This window comes from Anopheles gambiae, chromosome 2 (genome assembly GCF_943734735.2).
Source record: "Anopheles gambiae chromosome 2, idAnoGambNW_F1_1, whole genome shotgun sequence".
Lineage (NCBI taxonomy): Eukaryota > Metazoa > Arthropoda > Insecta > Diptera > Culicidae > Anopheles > Anopheles gambiae.
In genome coordinates, this window is record NC_064601.1 from 20,804,409 (window position 1) to 20,826,412 (window position 22,004).

Here is a 22,004-nt window from a genome sequence, read left to right on the forward strand (position 1 = left end):
AACAGTTTTGACCAGAAATAATAATTATCCCTAAAATGTATAATTACTCTTTTTTCACTTTTACACTGCCTGTAATCGTTGCTTTTGATGGTTAGTTGGTTTAGAAGGATACGAATTGATTGTAAGAAGCCAAAGAGTCAAATAAGGACAGCAATGTAAGAAAAAATCCGAGGGTTCGTTGCTTGCCGTCCCGTTAAAGGCTAAATAAAGAATCACCTTCAAACGTACACCAGGGCGAACGGTACGGTGTGGACGCGTAATTAGTGACTGTGTTCGTTAGGGATGGACCGGGGCAATGAGTTGCCGAAATTTACCCACGTAACGGGTTGAGGAACCCTTACCATTGCTAATCTTTCCAACCTTTGCGTTCTCTGCTCTCTGATAAGCACCCTATCGGCGATTTCCTTGCGGTAGATTTCCGACCACCAACCGCAGTCATTAGCTTTGCTTCAGTTCGGTCGGAAGTTTCGGAAGCGCCACACATTCGGTCGCACCATGTTTGTGGCTACGCTGACGCTGCTAGCGCTGATCGCTTCCGTAGCGTTCTACGTGTACGTGGAACGGTTTAGCAAAATTCTGAAGCACAGCGGCAAACTTGGAGGTCCCCGTGCTTATCCACTGATTGGTAATGGGTTGCTGTTTGCTGGCAAAACGCCCGCGGGTAAGGAACAGTGTGCAGTTGCAGGGTTTTGGAAATATCTTATCTAGCGGGTGAACGTAGCGTTTGACCGGAAAGGGCAGATTAGCGGTTAAAGGATTTTAGAAGCGGGTTGTGAACTTTGACCTTCTGTTTGCTGTGTTGTTTCATTAGACAGAGTGGTGGAATGTGTTTCTAGGGACTAATTGATCGCACTGTTTTTTGGGCAGAATTTTTGCAGACCGTAGGACGCCTCATCCAGCAGTATGGCAAGTGCTTCCGGATTTGGCTCGGCACGCAGATGCTGATCGTGATTACGGAACCGAAAGATGTTGAGGTATGCATACACAGAAGAAGACACATTTGCACTATAAAGAATATTGAGCTTCATCATTTCGATACTTCCTTCAGGCTATTTTAAGCAGCAACAAGTACATTGATAAATCGATCGAGTACGACTTCATCCGTCCCTGGCTGGGGGAAGGTCTTCTCACCAGCACCGGGCGCAAATGGCACACCCACCGGAAGGTGATCACGCCGACGTTTCACTTCAAAATACTGGAACAGTTTGTGGAGATATTCGATCAGCAGAGCAGCACGTTCGTGCAGGTGCTGGCGGCCCATGCCAAGTCGGGCGACACGTTCGACATCTTCCGGCCGGTGACGCTGTGCGCGCTGGACGTTATCTGCGGTAGGTCGAGAGATTAGAGGGTGAAAATCGTTCGGCAAGGTTTAGCACGCTGTGATTGTTTTGTTTGTTTTATGGTTTGTTTATCAACTGTCCACCACCTAGAAACCGCCATGGGTACGAAGGTCAACGCACAGCTCAACACGGAATCGGAGTACGTGCAGGCGGTAAAGGAGTAAGTGACGGTCGTCCTATGCCTTAGATCGACTTGTTAATGCATTTTTTTCACCCTTGTTCCGCAGCATCACCAACTTGGTGCAGATTCGATTGTTTAACTTTCTGATACGGTATGAGATTTTCTACCGCTTCTCGGCGAACCGTCGCAAGCAGCTGGAAGCGCTTAAGGTGCTGCACGGATACACGGACAGTGTGATTAAGAGCCGCCGGGAGGAGTTGAACCGTGCTGCCGGGAGCGGCAAGAACACCGTTGTCGACGAGAACGAGAACGAGCTGGGTATTAAGAAAAAGATGGCCTTCCTGGATATGTTGCTGCAGTCGAAGATCGATGGCCAACCGCTGACTGATTTGGAGATACGCGAGGAGGTCGATACGTTCATGTTTGAGGGGCACGATACGACCACGTCTGCGATAAGCTTTTTGCTGCAGAATCTAGCAAAGCATCCCGCAATTCAGCAGAAAGTGTTTGATGAGGTGAGGAACGTGGTGGGCGATGATCGTACGCGCCCCGTTACCATAGCGATGCTGAACGACATGCACTATCTGGATCTGGTGATCAAGGAGACGCTTCGGCTGTACCCGTCGGTGCCAATGTTTGGGCGTAAAATGATGGAAGATGCTGAAATAAGTGAGTATTTGCTGTTTAAATTGCAATCGTTTAAATTCTAATGTAAAAAAAAACAACATTCCACAGATGGAAAAGTGTTTCCCGCTGGGTCGAATACGATCATACTGCCGTTCTTCCTTGGCCGCAATCCCGAATTCTTCCCAAACCCGGAGAAGTTCGACCCGGAGCGATTTAACGTGGAAACGTCGGCCGAAAAGACGAACCCCTACCAGTACGTTCCGTTCAGTGCTGGGCCGCGGAACTGTATCGGGCAAAAGTTTGCGGTGGCTGAAATTAAGAGTCTGGTGAGCAAACTGTTGCGCAACTATGAGATACTGCCGCCGGTGGGCCGGTACGATGAAACGTTTATTGCCGAGCTAATCCTGCGGCCCGAGAAGGGAATTTACGTGCGATTGCAGCCACGCGTGTACTAGGAGCGGTGCAGGGTGATGGTTGGTAGTTGAGAGTATTAACGAATGGATGGCGAGCTTGGTAGAAAAAAAAAAACATTGCAAAACAGAGCCAAATTGTGTAAAACTTAACAATAGATTTTTAGACGCAAAGTTGAATAAACCTTAACACATTTGTGTAAAAAATCCTCATTCGATTCATTCGTGAGTTTCTCTACAGATACCATGAGTATCTACGAGTAGTAAGTGCACGACGGTATGATAAACCCATTGACGGCTTCCTAGCCTTGACAGTGAACTTCGTCCTGAGGTAACTGTACAAGCAGCGGATAGTTAGTGGACCATGAAATCGTTTCATTGCAACCATTCCGTACCCGATAACCAATGATGGGGTCGTTAGGTTGGCATAGCAACTCGTACTAGGAAGTTGGAATCATTTTCCAATTGGTTGGTGAAACAGCATATGGGCGGTTTGGATGAGCGCACGATCGTTCATTAGGTTAGTGAACAGTTCGTTGTGAAGGTTTGATCTCAACGTTTTAATGTTTCTTTTTTTATAGACTGTAATATTTTTTAGTTTTCGGTTTCTCTGCTGAATCGATTAGATACTAATACGGATATCCAATCCCGTTCAGTGTGTATTTGACTGTGCAAAAATGCAATCTCGTGCCAATAAAACGTGGATTAAAGGCGAACTAATCCCGATCAATTATGCGTGTTGCATATCTGATACCGTCAAGATATTGAATTGATGTGTGGTCCCCTGTATATATTCTCTATCTAATCGTTCATATTCTGTACTACTTGATAACGAGCATATTCAGTGGGATAAGATACAACTTGTACAGCCGTACTTCAGCTGAGGGTCAGTTTACCAACACACTTTCTGCGGGAAAGTTTCGTGTGTTGACGGGATTAAGCTTTTAAGCAATAGTTCGCCAAAATGTTTATACCGTTCGTGTTATCCTTTGTAGTGCTAGTCCTGTTACGGTATCTATTTCATGACTGGTCGCAGAAGAAATCGGTCACCATTGCGGGACCGAAGCCGGTTCCAGTGCTGGGCAATGTGCTGATGTACGCGGGCAAAAATCCTTATGGTAAGCATTTCTTACAAGGAGGACACTATTCCCGAAAAACGCTAATAATTTGCAAACCAAAGATGTTCTTTCTTTATTAATGCATTACATTATTAGTCAATATTGAGATGAACCATCTAGAAACATTTTATAAAACACGCAGTGTGCCTGAACAGATTAACCTTTAACCCTGTACCTAATGACCGTGCCTCATTGCATTGTTCGCGGCTGGTCGGTGCACTCTGAACCGGTGCAGTAAAACCGGCCCACAAAATAATCTCCACAAAACCTCCATGGGGATGGGAGGGAGACTCCTTACTAATCACGTGTAAGCTTTTTGAACCGTACGCGCGCATGCGCCCGTATGGCGGTGCACTTGAGCGAAGTGACTGGTTGTTTGTGGTGCTGATTGTTGTACCTACTGCGCGAGTCTGTCTGTGTGTGTGTGTGTTGATGTGCTGACCGGCCGCGAGATCAATGAGACGTAGAATCCGGTTTCGCGATGCCGCTGTTGTACGCGCCCGCGGCATAGTACGCGGCGTTATCGCGCAAATGTAGCGCAGATGTAATAGTGGCGTACAACCAACAAAACCTTTCATACGTACACACGCTCACCGTACTCGATCGATAGCGGGGTTAAAAACATTACATTGGATGGGTGTTCAGTGCGATGTTGTTAGTTTTTGTCCCTAGTCATCCACAGCATCACGTCTCGTGCGGACCGCAGTGGTGATGGTGGTGGTTGTACAAATTGGGCTTGCCCTACTGGTGGTGATCCTCACGATCAACTATCTGCTGGTGCGGCAAAACATAAAGTATGGCAGACACATCCCGGGACCGGTTCCGCTGCCGATAGTGGGCTGCTTCTACCTTTACATTAATTTAAAGCCCGAAGGTACGCGACGGTTGGTTTGGGGGAGTGGTGGAAGAAGTTTCGCATCTTCGTGTAGTTTTAAGAGAACGGCCATGGGATGAATGCGGAAGCTTGTGAGGAAAGAAGTTCAGAACAAAGGGCAAACTGGAAGGTGTGTCTTTGGTAGCATCATCAACATCAATAGCAACATCAACAGTTCTAGTGCGTGTGTTCAGTGAGGTGTGCAAGTGGGGCTTGTTATCACGTTGCGAGGCAAATAGGCCTGTAAGTTAGCGCACACTCGTGGCATAGAAGCAGTTTGATTGATGGTGTTAGGTGTTGAATCATTGATTGTGTGTATGTGTGTTTTTTTAGGAACTTGGTCATTTTTATAGAACAACATTTCCCAATCTGTTGTCTTCTGCAGCTTTATGTTCCCCAAGGACATATTTGAACAAGTATTTTGTACTGTATCTTCCTCCAACCAGACATCATCGACTTCGTATCGGACCTGCGGAAACGGTACGGCAACTTGTTCCGCGTCTGGATCGGCAACCGGTTAGCGTTGTTCTGCACCAACGTGAAGTACAACGAGACGGTTCTGAGCAGCCAGAAGCTGATCCGCAAGAGCGAGCTGTACAAATTCCTCATCCCATGGCTGGGCGACGGGCTGCTGCTGAGCACGGGCCAGAAGTGGTTCAGCAAGCGTAAGATCCTTACGCCCGCCTTTCACTTTAAGATCCTCGATCAGTTCATTGAGGTGTTTCACAAGCAGAGCAGCATCCTGGCGGACCGGTTGCGGCCGGAAGCGAACGGGCAGCTGGTGAACATCTACCCATTCGTGACGCTGGCGGCGCTGGACATCATCTGCGAAACGGCCATGGGTACCTCGATCAATGCACAGACCGATGCTGATTCGGCCTACGTGAAAGCGATCACGGAGCTGAGCCTGGTGCTTACGGGCAGGTTCGTGAAGGTGTGGCAGCGTGTTGACTTTCTGTTCAATCTGTCCCCGGACAAGCGGCGCCAGGATCGGATCATTAAGGTGCTGCATGATTTCACCACGAAGATCATACAATCGCGCCGCCGGGAGTTGATGGAGCAGGGTGGTGGTGGAACGGTCGAGGATGAAGATATGGCCGATTTGGGGACGAAGCGTCGGATGGCCTTTTTGGACGTGTTGCTGCAGGCCACCATCGATGGGCGCCCGCTGACGGACAGGGAAATACAGGAGGAGGTGGACACGTTCATGTTCGAGGGACACGATACGACCACGATTGCCATATCGTTCACGTTGCTGCTACTCGCACGCCATCCGGAGGTGCAGGAACGGGTGTACCGGGAAGTGGCGGCGATAGTGGGTAATGATCCGGCCACACCGGCGACTCACCGGAATCTGCAGGACATGAAGTATCTGGAGCTGGTGATTAAGGAATCGCTTCGTCTGTATCCGCCGGTACCGATCATCGCCCGTCGATTCACCGAGAATGTTGAGTTGGGTAAGACAAAGTCGTTGAGTGCGTTTTGGGATGAGCTGGAAGTATATAATGCATGTTTCAATTTTCCATTCCCCTTAGGAGGAAAAATAGTACCGGAGGGGTCCAATTTTAATATCGGCATCATGCACATGCACCGCGATCCTACCTTGTTTCCCGACCCGGAACGGTTCGATCCTGAACGGTTTGCGCCCGACCGAACGATGGAGCAGTCAAGCCCGTACGCCTACGTTCCGTTCAGTGCTGGACCACGCAATTGTATCGGTGAGTGCCGTATTGGGAGTATCGTACTATGTAACAGGTGATAGTTGATTATTTTTGTTCATATTTCCACCCAACTACTTTCCCCGCAGGTCAAAAGTTTGCCATGCTGGAGCTGAAAAGTACCGTGTCGAAGGTGATTCGGCACTTTAAACTGACTGCAGCCGGTCCGGAACCAAAGCTAACGATGCAGCTGACGCTGAAGCCACGAGACGGTCTGTATATTGGATTCGTTCCACGTGGATAGTGGATGGTGCTGCATTTCTACACATTCGCCGGGTGCAACCGTCTTTCGACAGCCGGAAGATAAGAGGGACAGCGAAACGAGGGAGTTTTTGTACACACAGATGGTTTGTGTGTGCTTACTTGGGAAGCGATGTGAGCGCAAGCGTTGTTTTAGTTATGGGCATAAAAATAAATAATTTGTGAAAAAAATGTTTCGCGACTAGTATTTGGAAGGAAACTGATGGAAAATGTTCTTTTTTTTCTTGTACCCTTAAAACGGCCCATTCAACGATCGAGTGAAATGTTTCACGCAACATTTCACCGTATTAATACACGATGCGCAATCTCAGATTGCGCATATATTCGTTTTATCAAAACATAAGTCATTTCGCGTAGCCAACCCTGAGCTATAAACGTCATTTCCATACATTTTCAGATTGCGCCAAGATTGCGCATAAATTTTCAAGATTATATGTCCGAGATATATATATATTTTTTGACAGATAAATATATCAAACCGACCCGTTTGACAGATAAATATATGCGCAATCTGAGATTGCGCATCGTCTATTGCTACGGTCAGTGCGAAAATGATGACCCCAGATTGACAGCTGTCAGCTCGCTGCAGCGAAACGCCCAGTGTGTACCAGAGTGACCAGAAATACCGATTTATCTGTATTCCTACCGATTTTTTATATGCCTACCGATGCACAGATGACCGCCCTAAAACTACCGATTTTCCATTTATCCTACCGAAAATCACAGATATTTGATTATTCAGTCGTTTCAGCTTAATCTGTGGCGCTTGAGTTGCTGTTTCAAGGATTGCTAACCTCATTTGTTACTTATCGCGCTGATGCACGTTTGTTTGCCTGGCACTTTTTATTTTTCTTCGTTAAAATGTTATGTTCATAATACAGTAGAATGTCGATTATCCGGGGACGGATTAACCGGCGGACGGCTTAACCGTGCGCATAAATCTGACAGCTGTTCATACGTACGGCGAAAGTTTGCAGCGATAATCAATTGGGTAACCAGTTTCTTGTGCAGCTCGGTAGTATCTAGGGGTATTTTCGAAATCCATTTTTGTTCATGAACATTTGTTAAACTTACAGTTATTGATTAAAATAATATTCTACTAACGATTAATAGATTGATTCTAGGTGAATTAATAATAAAACTAGTGAATTTCATATGTTTTATATGCGTTCGACATTTCTTGGACCATTATCCGTGCAAATCGATTAACCGGCAACCGTCCGGTCCCGAGCTGCCCGGATAATCGACGCTCTACTGTAAGTAGAAAATGTCAGTTGCGTGGATTCCGCGAATTTTTCGTCAAAGAAAATCATTTAAATTTGAATTTGAATCTCGCTGTCCGCGGTTTAAGCTCACCTGACAGAAAAAGAGAATTAAATTTTCAGTCGAGGGGTAGATACAAACACACGGTGGGGTTCCGGCCCAAGATCGGATCCGAAGTCCGTTGTTTTGGGCTGAAAATTAAAAATGGCGGATGGAGCGCCTTCACGGAGAGAATGCGCTCTATTGCATGCCTTTAAAATGCACGAGGCAGAGCGCCAGTGAGTGCCACTGAAAAGAACGCTCGCTCGCGCTGTTTCATTGTATTTTCCTCAGAAATTGAAGAAACTGAAGAAGAAATTGATCGTTAAAATAATTGATTAAATTTAAATGGTTGCGTTCTCAACAGTGCTCCTGCCGAAATCTGCCAATATAATCTGGCCACACTGGTCCGCAGGTCAGGCGAGCTTTTTGGCGGCCACCGTCGCAAAACCGTCGCAAAACGTCAAAACCGGCGTCCCATGTACTGCAAACCGACGTCGCCAGCGAGCGAAACTCGCAACGATTTCGAGGCGCTGGCGACGGTCGATTTTGACGTTTTGCGACGGTTATTGACCTTTCGAGCGAGCTTTTGCCCTGCGGGCCGGTGTGGCCAGATTATATTGGCAGATTTCGGCAGGAGCATTATTGAGAACGCAAACATTTAACCTTCGTTTCTAAGACCAAAAATACACCCTCATCTTTATGACCACCTACCCGGGTAGGTCATACATTTTGTATGAGAAATTGCTCTTTTGCGTGGTAAATTGATCATATCTTCTGTTTTAGTTATTTAAATAACTTCAAATTTTCAGGAAAGCTGCATAAAACTTTGTTCTTTCCAGCATAAAAAAAATAGGAATTTTCCTATTTATTTTTAATATTCAGGCGGTACCCAAGATACACCTGACTGAATGAAATGAAATCAAATCAAATGAATGAATGTATCAAATGAAGCACTGCTGCGGCCCTAAGCGGTCGGGTAGAGCCACGAGAAAAAGAACTTGCCACCACTGAGAAAAATAATGTGCATCTTAGTTCTTCTTTGGCTTATAATTCCCAGTACAATTTTCACATCGACACTTCAGAAAGACCTTCATTTGTGTAGCCGCTGAACCAAATCTAATCCATATCTTAGATAAAGGATGCATATTCTCGTGAGATGGAACTTTCATTTTGCGCATTAGCCTCCCCCCCCCACCCCATCCCACTTAACACTTCTTTCGCTTTTACTTTTTTTTAACTCAGTTAAGTTTTGAGTTTTAACCTACCGAAAACTACCGATAAAATTTTGATGCGCCTACCGAAAACCGCCAAAATAATCTGGCCACACTGGTGTACAGCGCCAATTGCTGGCGTTTTGTAAACAAACTCCACGTATCAATAACAACAGCCCGCGCTGCCGACAACTTTACAGCGATGTGCAATTAAACGACCAAAGACGATGCTTAAACAATTAATTCCTTTAGTATGCCTTTTGGGCTACTCGATAGTGTCGTTCGCGGTGTTTAACAAAGTGTACGAAACGTCACAGCAAGTAATCGACGAGGAGTTTCATCTGCGGCAAGGCGATCACTACTGCAACGGCCGGTTTCAAGTAGTACGTGCAAGAAAGCTTATCCTTGTTATCACACAACATTAACCCTGTCTCGTTGTTCTTCCCCTACAGTGGGATCCCAAAATAACCACCTTTCCCGGACTGTACCTAGCGTCCGCGCTTGTGCTACGCCCTCTCGATGCCTGCTCGGTGTACAATCTGCGGCTAACGTCCCTCATCGCGGCCATTATCAACGTGGTGCTTATTTACAAGCTACGGCAAAGATTCCTCAACCAGAAGGGATACACAGCACTGCTGCTAGAAACGGCATCCCTCTCGCTACTCCCTCCGCTCTATTTCTTTTCCCACCTGTACTACACGGACGTGATCTCCGTGACGGCTGTGCTGCTGTTGCTGCTGGCCAGCGAGCGGCGGCACCACAATTGGGCCGCCCTTTTCGGCTGCTGTGCCGTGCTGATGCGTCAAACGAACATCGTGTGGGTGGGGTTTGTGTGTGGCTCGCGGGCGATTGATTTGCTCGTTGCCCGGGGAAGTGTAAGCCAAACGTTGCTCTCGCCCAGAAAGCTGTTGCATACGGTTGCGGATATATTGGATCGATTATGGGTGTACGCAATCGTAATGGTCGGGTTTGTAGCGTTCCTAGCGTTCAACGGCTCTATCGTGATAGGTGACAAATCGGCCCATGAAGCGGCCGTACATTTGCCACAGGTAAGTAGAGGGGCGGGCGAATTGTATTTCCGTTGTATAGAATGTAATTTGTTCATTTTTTTCTATTTCAGTTGTTCTACTTTGTCGTCTTTTTCATGGCATTCAGCAGCTCACTGGTGCTTCCCGCCATTCGATCCATCTTGCGCGCGGTATTGCGCAAATGGTACTTCACTTTGGTGGTGTGCGCAATCATCGGAGCGATCGTGCACTACAACACGATAGTACACCCGTACCTGTTGGCCGACAACCGCCACTACACATTCTATCTGTGGAATCGTTTCTTCGGACGCTGGTGGTTCGCCCGGTACCTGCCAGTGCCACTGTACACGGTCGCCGGTTGGCTGGTGTGGAAGGCAAGCATGCAACACCAGTCGTACGGATACAAATTGCTCTGCACCTTGGCTGTGCTCGCATCGATAGCGCTGCAGCAGCTGCTGGAGGTGCGATATTTTCTGCTACCCTTTCTAGTGATGCGACTGTTGCGCAAAGGCGGTACTGCGAGAGGTGCGCTAGCGCTGGAACTGGTGCTCAACGTTGCACTGAATATTGCTACATTTGCGCTCTTCTTTCACAAGGAAATCGTGTGGAAGAATTACGCCCACCCGCAGCGACTCATGTGGTAAGTTGGGTACAGTTTGGGTAACAATGGCAATTGCAAGCGTTGCATTTAAATGATGATAAAAAGTCTGATTAAGAATTAGGAGTTCTTAATTTATCGAAACAATTGGAAGAATGAATTCCAACCTGAGTCAAATCTAGCAATAAATTGCAGCTGTTTTCAGCAATGCGAACGTACGGTACAGCTGTGTTCAAAACGTAAAACATTGAAAGAACGTAGCTACTATACAAAAAAGATATAAAAAATGAGCTAGTTTACCTTGCCAAATGTACTTTAGTTTAGCAACTGCCGACGTTGACGTTCCCGGACAAAGAGCACACCCCGAGCATACGAGCAAACGCGTCGAAAACAATGCGCCCGAACGTATCGGTTCCCCCGATGGCTAGGAAAACTGTTGATGAAACGTGAAATGATTTAATGAGGGTGTTTCTTCTGCCAAAGACAGCTCATTCTCCTGATTGATGGAAATGCTTAATACTGGGCGGGGTAACATTAGATCAACAGCTGAATAAGCTAACCACAGAATACTTTATTGCCCGTTTTATTCGGAATTATTAAGCATGAGCCAACCCGCCGTGCGGGCAGTGGGGCTTGTTCGGGGGAGTTGTTAGTAAGTGTAACTACAAGCTGTTATTTGTTTCCGGCTGTTTTCCCACGTACAAAAAAAACCAAGCGATCAATTTCCTTCCAGGGCAATTTGCATCCCGATCCGAGCCTTTTGCAGGAGCCAGGAAGGGAGCTTGACCTCCTCCCAGGTAGCGCGTAAAACAATGTACGGGAACTGAAAACGAAAGCAAAACACACACACGCATAAATTAATTGCTCATAATCAACACACGACACCATCGCTCCATCGCTTCCGGATGTGCCTAGGGCGGGTGCTAGGCAAGGGAAACATATTGCAATACAGTTACTATTGCGCGCTCTAATTCAGGGTGAATCTTCATACAAACACACACGCCCACACTCATACACACACATACGCACACGCACAGACGTGCCCGTAGGGGGACATTCCATCATCAACCAGTTGCTCCTGTCGCTCTCGCTCGCACTGTTTAGAAGTTGAGCGAGGCCGGCAGGGCACCATGGTACGTGATCTTGGCGTCCATCCATTTCGTGTGTATGAGTCTTTCCAGCGGTGTCGAAACCATGTCGTCGCGCTTGCGATCCCCGTCCTGGTCGCCGTTGTCGCCGCCGCCCTCGTCCTGCCCGCGGTTATCGACGGTCATCGAAAGGTAACAGCCGGCGCAAGTGTAGTAATGCAGCTCGAATCGCTTCTCGGCGTGGTAGTTGCGCAGCAGCTCGCGGTTTGAGTTGAACAGTACGCCGTAATGGCCGCAGCAGCAGCTTACCCAAACCGGCGTGGCCGGCGTTTTGAGCCGTGAACCGGGCATGCGGGAGGCGGAGCGCATGGCTTCGTTTTCGCCCTCCCAAACAAGCAGCCCGATTGCACCACGGCTCAGGATTCCGAACTGCGGCACGGCCTGTCAACAAGAGAACGTGAAACATCGAGAACATAGATCAGCATGTTGCGGAGTTGAGCCAGCCGATCGTCGTGACCGTACTTACATAATGATCCTCATCACCGACGTACACGACACCGTTGTGTAGGTACGGTGTAGCACGCCCCGTCAGCAGCAGCGTGATCACGTTCAGCGAGCCTTCCTCGTGCGGTCCCATCAGATGCGCACCCTTCGGTGCGTCCAAATCGTTGCGCATGTTCTCCATGCCACGCGTCAGCACGGCACTGTACAGATAGAGCAGCGTTCCTGGGCCAGGGTTTTCTGTAAACTATACAACCAGACCGTGATATTTGAATGCTTGTAGTGTAGCCTCGATGTCATCCCTTTAATGGTCTTAATTGCATTTTCTTTCCTTAAAAAAATACACACACACACGCCGATATGAAACGGCCCCGCCGGCACACTTACGTATGGTAGATAGCGCTTCATAAAGATTTGCAGATCGTCCAGCTTGGTAAACTCGAAGAAGTACAGCTTCTCTGTCACGTTGTCCTGAAAGTACACGTGGCTGTGCGGGATGTGGGACGCTTCCCCCGGCAGCGCGACGATCGCTTTCGCCTTCTCCCCAATGTTCCACAGTATGTCCGACATGGCGGTGTACAGCGACAGGGCCTGTTCCGCCTCGTTCGGCTTCAGCAGCTCCTCCAGCGGGACCGATTTGTCGCGCGGCTTGTTGTCGAAGATAAACTGCTTGATGATGTGCGCCTGTATGACGGACTGCATGCCGCGCGTTGCATTTCGCGGTGTGCGCAGCCCGTACGGATATTCCTGGGATTTTGAGGGGGCATAGTTGAGGGATTAGCAAACCAGCGGCTGTATGGGGTGTATTGGAATGGTACGTTTACCTGGTTGGCGGGACCGAACGTGAATCCAGTGCGTGTCCATTCGCCGCGCGGTGGACTGGCTGCCGATCCGAATACCGTTTGCCGTAGTTCCTGATAACGAGAATGGAAGGAGCAATACATTTATTAACTGGGTTGGGAGTTTCACTTTTAGAGTTTGGATTTACAGCTTGAGTCAGTGTATAGTGCATGTTTCTTTGTAATGCCAAATGTGTTTCATCAGGACAGAAAAGGAAGAACAACCCAAGTCAGGCCGCATAGGTTATTGCAAGACTTACAAACTTTTTAAGTTTTCTTATACTTTTACTCGACTTACTTTTACTTTTTTTCTCAAATCTACAACTTTAAACGGTGCAGATATTTTTGTAAAGTAATAAAACTATCTGTTTTGTTTTGTATTAAAACAAAATTTTATCTTTATACCTCTCCGTGAAAATTGGGATGTTTTAAAAAAAAATCTCTTTTTGGCACAACAACCGTTGTTGATCAAGGCCTGTCTGTACCCACTACTAGTGAGTGGGTTTAGCTTTTTCCAGTGACTTATTTATTACCATAACAGGATAGTCAAGTCCTACGCATGGAGGAACGGTTCATTCAGGGCTTGAACCCATGACGGGCACGTTGTGAAGTCGTACGAGTTGACGACTGTACCACAAGACCGGTACAAATTTAAAATAATAGAACGAAGAAATATTCTCCACAAAACATTTTGATATGATCTTATTATGGTTAATAGACAGTTTTCTTTTTAAATTATAAACGGTCCTAAAAGGCCGTATTAATTTCACTTAATAGAAAGACGATTAGAATACATTTCAAGTTAACACACATTCAAATATTCTGAATATAGTGAATATATAACCATCATAAGGGTGAAAACTTGACATAAGAGTATTACATGAAAACCTGGGTAATATATAATAAATATCAAAAATACTAGTTTTAGATTTTCATCAAAAGAGATGATCTAATGAGTTGTTGTTTGCTTTTCTTTATGATTAAATTTGTGGAATCTGTAAATCTCGGTTTTTAGAGATATTGCCCTGGAAATAGCAAAATGCCATAAAATCTCCATCTCCACTTAGTAGAACAAAAAGTTTCTTTAGTAGAACGAACGACACTTACAAATGGCTTCTGACAAAAAATAACGACAAAAGCTCAACAAATTTTCGAATTTTTTCTTCATTTCTGATATTGGTTTTACACACATCCTAACACATCAATTTGCTTGCTATCAGCGAAAAATAGTTTGGTTCATTTAAGCATTGATAAACATGGTTTTGATTGACATCGCCACCCTTATGCCCTTATGCCTCACAAGAGATGAAGTGACTAAACCCGCAAAGTGTCATAAATATCATCAAAACAATGTTTAACCAGCCCATCGATTAAATTTGCTTGTTGAGACAATCGAGCAGGAACGGTCTGGTTTTATAACAGTTAGGAGTACGGATAAACATTTTACTCGTTATGGATTTGAATCTTGTAGGGATTGAGCCTTTTTCATACGACGAGTGAAACCATTAGTGACTAAACATGGAATTGGTAATGCATTAAGATAAAAACGTCAATGTTTCTGTGCTGTTGCTCAAACTTGTCATGGATCTTTGAAACATGCCCCGGTTAGGATGAGAAGAGATTTTGTATCTTAAATGCTTAGCATTTTCAACATCCCGCCAATACACATGCTTTACACATGCAAATAGATCATTATTTTCCAAAATATGATGGCTGGTATTATTGAATCCGTTCGTAGCGGGAACGTACGGCGCTCACATAAAATTTTAGGGATGGCAACACATTTCTTGAGCCCGCTCCTACAACGCCGCGGTGAATAACTGTAGCAACCATCTAGTACGTTAAAAAAATGAGTGTCGGGACGTACGCCGCCGCTACGAACGGATTCAATAATACCAGCCGATAACTTCTAGCACACAATTCACTAAACAATGTCCTTTCAATTTTGTTCACGATTGTTTACTTTTAGTATTTGAGTGGATTTTTTGTTCTGTTTTGAAACACTTTCAAATTTGTCCTTACACTTACTTAAAAACACACGCAAAAGAAGAAACAAAACTGCATCTGATACTTACGATCGCTTCATCCATCGTGATGGGCCTTCCGCCTACAATTTTCAGTTTTGCCATCGTATAGCCTTTGGTGGTAATTTAACGTTCACACTTGAAGAAAGGTTGCACGAAAGTTTTGCTGCTGAAACAGCTAAAGTAATTGCACTGAATAGTAGAAAACCTAACCATTTAATTATTTGTTAACTGATTTTCTCACTCATTTTGATAATTTCACAAAGCAAATGTTAAATCAGGCCGAATTCAGAAAATTGCTTCATTACAATCCAATTTATTGGTTTCTAGTTTGTGAATTAGTGAATTTACAAAGATAGCCAACTTTTGCTAAACAATCAAAAATAAACACACACACACACACACACACACACATGTTCGCTGGGAGCAACGGTTGCCGGGTGCACACGCGTGTCGACCTTGCAGCTGTTTTTAGTTTTTACTATCAATCGCCTGGATGCCGACGCCACATAAATCGTTACACTCAATCACATGGGCAAAAGTGGGCCCCATAGCGCCGGAACTCTGCCGGCTGCCGGGAAACGCCAACAGTTGAGTTATGCAAACGATAGACACCACTTGACCGAATGCGTGTTTGGCATGCATCGATTTACACCTGTACGCACGCATCGTTACACCGGTGGGGCGCGTTGTCTGAATAGGTTCGTTTGTGTTGTTGTGTTTCTTTTCGTTTTCAGATTTTTCCAGCCCCAAGTCTGGTTGAACACAGTGCCGGTACGGTACGGTACGAGACGGTCATAAAATATGCCACCCGTCAACACCCGGCGGCTTCACTCGCTCTGGAAGCTCTTTTGCAGTCAATCATTTCAGCTTTTCACCTCGCAGGGTGTTGAGAAAGGTGCTAAATAGCTGGGAGGAGAACTCGGAACACTGGTAGCGATCGATCGATGCAAAGTGACTTTTAGCAGTTATGTTTGAAATCGAGACGAACACACGAATTATAAGTGTATTTATGAGGTGAATATCCAAACTGTAGCTAAAACTGAGCAATTAAAACAGTTTTGTCCGATCAAAACAGCCTGCAGGCGTTACACCCGATCAAGCGATCCTTCCTGCGTTAACATAACGTACGCAGCCAACAGGCATACCGTGTACGCAGCCAACATGCGGAAGCGTGTAACACCCGTTCAGTCTCCAAACGCATGTTCGACACCACAGAGCGAGAGAGCTACTCCTTTTTCTTCACCATACACCCACACATACACTAGAAACACTTAAACACTTCAAACACATACACACCCACCGAATGACGCTCACACAACACACAAAACCAAACACCACAGAGGGGATCGTCTGCGTGTGAATTGATTCGCGTGCCAGCGCAATACTGGATTCCCTGGTCCGACCCGTCCGTCCGGGGGGGGGTGCGATTTCCGTTCGCGAAAGTCGCCCACTCACTAGACGGCAGAACCGTTCCGACCCGAACCGCTGCTACTCGAACGCAAACGGCTGCATTTGCACCCCATGCACGGGTATCGAACCACTAGAGCACTAGCACGGACCGAAACCAAACCGTGACGAACGACTTCCAGCTGGCGAATGAATCGAAGTGAGCATTGGGGCAATCGTTTTATGTGGCTACTTGTTAGCTGCTCACAGTAGTAGGCTTGTAGCTGCCGCAAAGGAGAGCACGGGAAACGGGGCCCGGGTTTGGGGTAGTGTATCTGGCGGTGACAGCGATGTTGGAAAGTTGGAACGGTTTTGCTGCCAACAACGCGGTGGGGGCGCTCGGAGGGTTTTGGGAGCTGTTTGCTGATTTTGATGCGCCGCGCCATAGAAGTGGTGCAATAAACACGCTCACGCCATTCCCCGGGAGCCCGGTTTGTTTGGGGTGTCTTATTTAGGCTTCACACTCCCCTTGCCCGGCGGAAGGATGGGAGCCCCGGGGGAAACAGTGTGCTGCATGATTGCTGCATACCGCTGACGGTTGGGTGTACTTCGCTTGCCACGCGGCGTCAAGGATTTTCTGGTGCGCTTGGTGTTTGATGGGGCTTTTTTTATTATTTTATTCCCCCGCTTCTTCCATTTATGCGCCTTTCGTGGTGCTTTGCTAGAGGAGAAAAGGCATACCAAAGGAAATGTGGAAGTATTCCCATATCCTTATGACGTATGAGGCGATCGTTTGGAAATTACTGCAACCATTTACACAAATTTTTCAACTACCATTGAACCCAGCAGACTTTAAAATATGCTTCCAACTAATCCTTTAGTGACCGTGGAATAATCGAATCAATAATAAACCCCTCCGCCAGCTGATAACTGATTAGGGTGTACCACGGGCTCTTCCGTTGCAGTAGCGGCTCTTGATGGTGCTTTAACGTTGGCGGTGTTGGCGTAATTGCTTTGGTTACAGTTGGTGCACCAGTTGGTCTATTGCCATGCTCGGAGCGGTTTGTTTACTGTATCTGGTGGCAGGCGCTTGTGTGGTAGCTTTTCGCAAGCCAAAGGGGCGCTCCAATTCAACCACCTTCCCACCCCCCCCCCCCCATCCCCTCCATCCACCTCAGGGAAACATCGGATCGCTGTTTGACAGCGACGCGAACGTGGGCTAGAAATAAAAGCAAGGGTTCTAATTTTAACGGAAGCGGGCCACGCGGACCCAGCACCCAGAGCTGCCTGATACGGGCCTGTCCATCAAGTGCATGCAGGCCGAACAGTGATAGCACTTGAGAGGGAAGGGAGTAGTGGGTGGAGAGAGTTTTGGAAAATGTTTCGATTTTCTGAAGCACCACCAGCAGGGGTAGGGCGAAGGCGCTGTTTTAATGCTGAATTTGTGAGGTGGAAACTGCTGCTTAATGGTTATTATCAGTTATTGATGCGAACGAAGCATTATGTGCAAAAGTTTTGTTTTTAAATGTAGCCGTGTAGGAACATACACTGCAAGCGCATTGGTGCTGTGTGTTTAGAAAGGGTTGATTGTATGAGTGTCCGCGGTATTTAACCGTATCGAAGGCTGTCAGTCACGTTGTGTGCAGTGATTGATGGTTGATTGGTACGATCATAGCTAGGTTGAAGGGGTAAAAGCTAGAAACTACACCATTGGTGGGTGCAAAAAACTAACAACGGAAGGATTTTAGATCGCAAAATAATTAATTTCGCTTGACATGTTGGTAAATTTGTTTTTCAGGCAGCACGTTTCCTTGCGCATTGGTGTATGGCGCCAATGGAGTCCCCTGGTGGTTCACGCACTGCGCAAAGCGAATTTCATTTGCGGAATGGTCTTGCAAGTACATAATGTGCCAACATAGATTATATAATTTGTTCGCTTAGAAAATGAAATGGAAGTTTGTGGTAATTTTGAATACTATTGATCACAATTTTACCTAAGAGTTTTCGTTTTAACTGACTTAATCGTCGCCAAAGAATGTTATTAGGTAGCCTAATCTGATTTGGTCTTATAATACTTTTGCAAAAGTCTACTGTACACTTTGATTACAATATAGAGAAAAATAGTGCATTCTTCTTAAATATTTTCTTATAATTATCGTCATGAATCCAATTAAAAGAGCGGTCTTTCAACGAACTTAGTCATTAGGTCTTAGAATCAGAGCACCAAGGGCTGAGATCGTAAATAATGAATTGGACGATCATTTCAAATTGAGTAAAAAGTTTAACGAAATTATTTTTTAATCAATAGTAAAAACTCAAAAGTAACTCACATGTAGGCACCTATTACAAAGAGAAAAATCAGATATTGTCAGGATAAACTATAATTAGTTGATAAACGAAGGAAAGATCGAATGAAATGGCAAATTGATCTCTGTATTGACTACAAGATAAACTATGTAATGGTAGTTTACGGTTCATAAACTGCTTTTTTACGTTTCGTAAAGTATCTTCACACTTCATCTCTCTCTTAAATCCATAATTGTGCGTTGGGACTTAAACTCAAGTGTATGGATGCAAGTAAACGTGTATGGATGCAAGTTTTCAACAAATAATTTTGTAGAAAAATGATCACCTTGTTGAACTCTTGCATAAACCCTTTCAGAAATGACTCTAAATGAAGCAGTTCAAAGCCTTTAGGCTATAAGGGCAATTGTCAATGAGGTCCAAAAAGTGGTTTGGGCCCCTGTGGGTGAAAAAACAGTGATGGATCCGTTACACCTCCGTGCAAATGGACTGTGCAGTTTGTTCAAGCCGTAAAAAGCAGCTGTAAAATTCAACCTTCAAGATTATCTTTTATAACTACCCAAAAAGCTTCTTAATTACACATCGTTTGTAAAATGAAAGTAACTTTTGGTAACGGCAACCCGTAACAACCTTGAGCAATGTTCATGCAAACCAAACATTACTCAGCTATAACCGTGTGAAAAAAACAACAACACAAAGGGAATCAAAACGGCAGCACAGTTATTACTATTTTGTAATCGGCCCCGTGTCCAGGAAACATCGTGTTACCTTTTTCAATCTGTTCTATAGCCGCCAAGTTAGCGCCAAGTGCAACGGAGCAGTGAAGGAACACCATACCACCATTGTGCACCCATCCGTACTTTGTATCGCCTTCTAGGACTTGATTGAAAAGGTGTCGGTTACGGGTACAAAACTTTTCAAATCATAATTCGTACAGTGCACGCAGTAGCACCTCAACCTCTGCTTTATGATTACTTACCTTGCTGAGGCACTAGGGTGTCTTCTGCTCGTGTGTGCCTCAGAAAAGGTACACTTTGTTTGACCTTCACGTGTCCTGCATGTGTAGAGAATTTCGACCTGACAGCGTGACATGGGATCGTGAATGTATCATTTATACGCAAGAGAGAAGAAAAAAAAGGAAACAGTACGATCAGTTTGTCTATTTCCAATGCTAACTGTAAACGGTCGCATGCGAGGCATGTAATTAGCATAGGTTAGGTTAGAATGTTGCGAAACAGACACACAATCAAGACACACTTACTCGGTACAACAGACACTTGTGCGGGCTGTACATTATCCGCTAAAGCTTCAGCACGACGCTGCTAGGCGGATGGCGTTTAGTGCGAAGCCCATTTATTGCTGTCAGTCAAAAAGGTGCTCCCGATGGACCCGTACGACGGCTGCTTGCGAATTTGCGTTTTTATTTTATAAACCAGTGCCTCGATGCTTTGCGTTCGATAGCTGGGAAGGACACGGCAGAAGGTTCATAGCCTTGATCGGCTTGCTCGGAGAGGGTACCCGGCCGATGGAACAATTTACTCCGTTGATCCCTTGCCGCGTGCCATCCACCCACGGGAGCTTGCACAGGACACCTTCTCTCCGGAACGGGAATTGTAATCAACGCGCACTCACCTTGAAGCGATGGCATACCGTCGGTGCACCGAAGCAATTTAGATGTCCATTTATGATATTCCATTCCGCCATTCGCCAGCCCCGATCTGCATAGAAAGCATTCCCGAGCAGCAGCGTAGCAGGCACACGTGATCATCGGTGCGAAGGTGTAAATCGCATTTATCGTGCCAAATGTGTGTGTGTGTGTGTGTGAGGTGTTTAGGGTGGCGCACAACAAAACTCAAGCGCCCTTAATGAGCCCGGAGCACGCTATAGCAGCTCGCATGGGAGATAATAAAACCATTTACTCACACGATCGCAACCGTTTCGTTGGCATGGGCGATGGATAGATTCAATTTCACACTTGCATGGCGTGTTTGGAAGCCGCCGATGGTGTGCTGGCGAATCTACTGTGTTTTAATATCCTTTCCAGCGACTGCTGCTCACACCCAAATCACGCCGCCGCCATATATTTCAATCGATAGTTTGAAGATTGCAGGAGCTAAACTTTACCCACCCATCTATGATTGAGTGGGATGGAATGGGTGGTAACGAGGGAAGGAAGGGGAAAATCCATTTCGTCACATGCCCCCTTTTTTTGGATGAAAATGGTGTGTGATGTCTTCACAAAACTTCAATAACGGGCGCGCTTTCGGCGCGCTCGGTACGACTTTTCGGCGACAAATCGCGTGCCCGGGCCTGGAGGGAATATTTTTGGGCAACTTTGGCAACTGAAAAGCGAAACGAAAAACAACAGGCAAACGGCACAAGCAGCCCGACCCGCAATGAAGGCGCAATGGTTTTCACGCTACGGCTGGAGAGAGCGCGTTGAAAGGGTGTCTAAGAAAGTGATAATAAGGTTGAATGACTTTCGTTGGTCCTTTTGTTTCTATTCTGGCCGGTTTTGCTTTGTTTTGTTTGGCTGTATCGATCGATTTTGGACACAGTTTGGAGTTTGGGTGAGAAGTTTTCGCCCTTTCCTTTTTATCGTGTTAGCAGGTCATTTCTTAGCGAGTAGCAAAGAAGTGATTGAAGTGAGCTTTTAGGTGTTAATTTTGTGTTTTTTTGTTGTTGTTGCTTCATATCGTGCTCAATGTCCCCAAAAGAGAAGTCTATGTTTGTTCACATAACTTCCAAATTGAATGTTTCATAGAGACCATAGAAGATGTATAAAGGCATTGAAATGCCTGTAAAGAATGCCAGACATGCTAAGACAAGGATGTATATAATTTTAACTCAAAACGACCATGCCAAAATGATCTCTTCAGCGGAGGGGAGTTCCTATTAACGCTAATAGATCATCAGAAGATAATATCAATTTGTGATTCAATTCGATTCACAAAGAGCTCTGACGCGATCGTGTTGTGTTGCAAACTCTTTTGAAGTGAAGTCTTTTGTATTTCGGGATTTTATGGAGTTCGAAGAACGCACTATTTCACCAGAAGCCTATGATATCTTTGTACATTTAATGTGAGACATTAAAGACGATAGTGTTCATCAATTTCAATTTTTCATCACTTCGGTAACAGTAGCTCTGGGAAAATGTAATAATGCTGTTTCTGACTTGATGTCTCTATCAGAGCTGAAGGACCTCTCAAGCAGTTTCTGAGTTGTATGGTGGACTGGATATTCTGACA

At 45.8% G+C, this 22,004-nt stretch overlaps 4 protein-coding genes across 13 annotated transcripts; 3 read left to right on the top strand and 1 right to left on the bottom strand.

Annotated features, from left to right (window-relative positions):
- The first annotated feature begins 458 nt into the window (after positions 1–458).
- On the top strand, positions 459–2,720 carry LOC11175455 (cytochrome P450 4d1). The gene is made up of 6 exons (XM_003436073.2): positions 459–661; positions 868–974; positions 1,049–1,328; positions 1,431–1,500; positions 1,568–2,130; positions 2,197–2,720. The coding sequence occupies exons 1-6, from the start codon at positions 496–498 to the stop codon at positions 2,541–2,543; spliced, it is 1,533 nt and encodes a 510-aa protein (XP_003436121.2). The 5' UTR covers positions 459–495; the 3' UTR covers positions 2,544–2,720.
- A 672-nt stretch (positions 2,721–3,392) lies between these two features.
- LOC1273542 (cytochrome P450 4d2) lies at positions 3,393–6,452 on the top strand. 3 transcript variants are annotated; one of them, XM_061652338.1, is made up of 4 exons: positions 3,393–3,616; positions 4,937–5,947; positions 6,026–6,208; positions 6,298–6,452. In XM_061652338.1, exons 1-4 carry the CDS (start codon positions 3,463–3,465, stop codon positions 6,450–6,452), a joined length of 1,503 nt encoding a protein of 500 aa, XP_061508322.1. In that variant the 5' UTR covers positions 3,393–3,462. The 3 variants fall into 3 exon arrangements, with proteins under 3 accessions (XP_061508322.1, XP_312527.5, XP_061508323.1); XM_312527.6 differs by lacking the exon at positions 3,393–3,616 and adding an exon at positions 4,141–4,490; XM_061652339.1 differs by lacking the exon at positions 3,393–3,616 and adding an exon at positions 4,260–4,805.
- Positions 6,453–9,093: 2,641 nt separating this feature from the next.
- On the top strand, positions 9,094–10,829 carry LOC1273540 (putative Dol-P-Glc:Glc(2)Man(9)GlcNAc(2)-PP-Dol alpha-1,2-glucosyltransferase). The gene is made up of 3 exons (XM_312525.6): positions 9,094–9,368; positions 9,438–10,034; positions 10,106–10,829. The coding sequence occupies exons 1-3, from the start codon at positions 9,213–9,215 to the stop codon at positions 10,655–10,657; spliced, it is 1,305 nt and encodes a 434-aa protein (XP_312525.5). The 5' UTR covers positions 9,094–9,212; the 3' UTR covers positions 10,658–10,829.
- Positions 10,830–11,178: 349 nt separating this feature from the next.
- Positions 11,179–16,676, bottom strand: LOC1273539 (inactive ubiquitin carboxyl-terminal hydrolase MINDY-4B). 8 transcript variants are annotated; one of them, XM_061652354.1, is made up of 6 exons: positions 16,381–16,676; positions 15,115–15,255; positions 13,025–13,114; positions 12,588–12,947; positions 12,226–12,447; positions 11,179–12,140 (listed from the first exon to the last, which is right to left on the bottom strand). In XM_061652354.1, exons 2-6 carry the CDS (start codon positions 15,166–15,168, stop codon positions 11,712–11,714), a joined length of 1,155 nt encoding a protein of 384 aa, XP_061508338.1. In that variant the 5' UTR covers positions 15,169–15,255; positions 16,381–16,676; the 3' UTR covers positions 11,179–11,711. The 8 variants fall into 8 exon arrangements, with proteins under 8 accessions (XP_061508338.1, XP_061508333.1, XP_061508335.1 ...); XM_061652349.1 differs by having other exon boundaries at positions 16,367–16,676; XM_061652351.1 differs by having other exon boundaries at positions 15,115–15,271; positions 16,367–16,676.
- Positions 16,677–22,004: the final 5,328 nt, after the last annotated feature.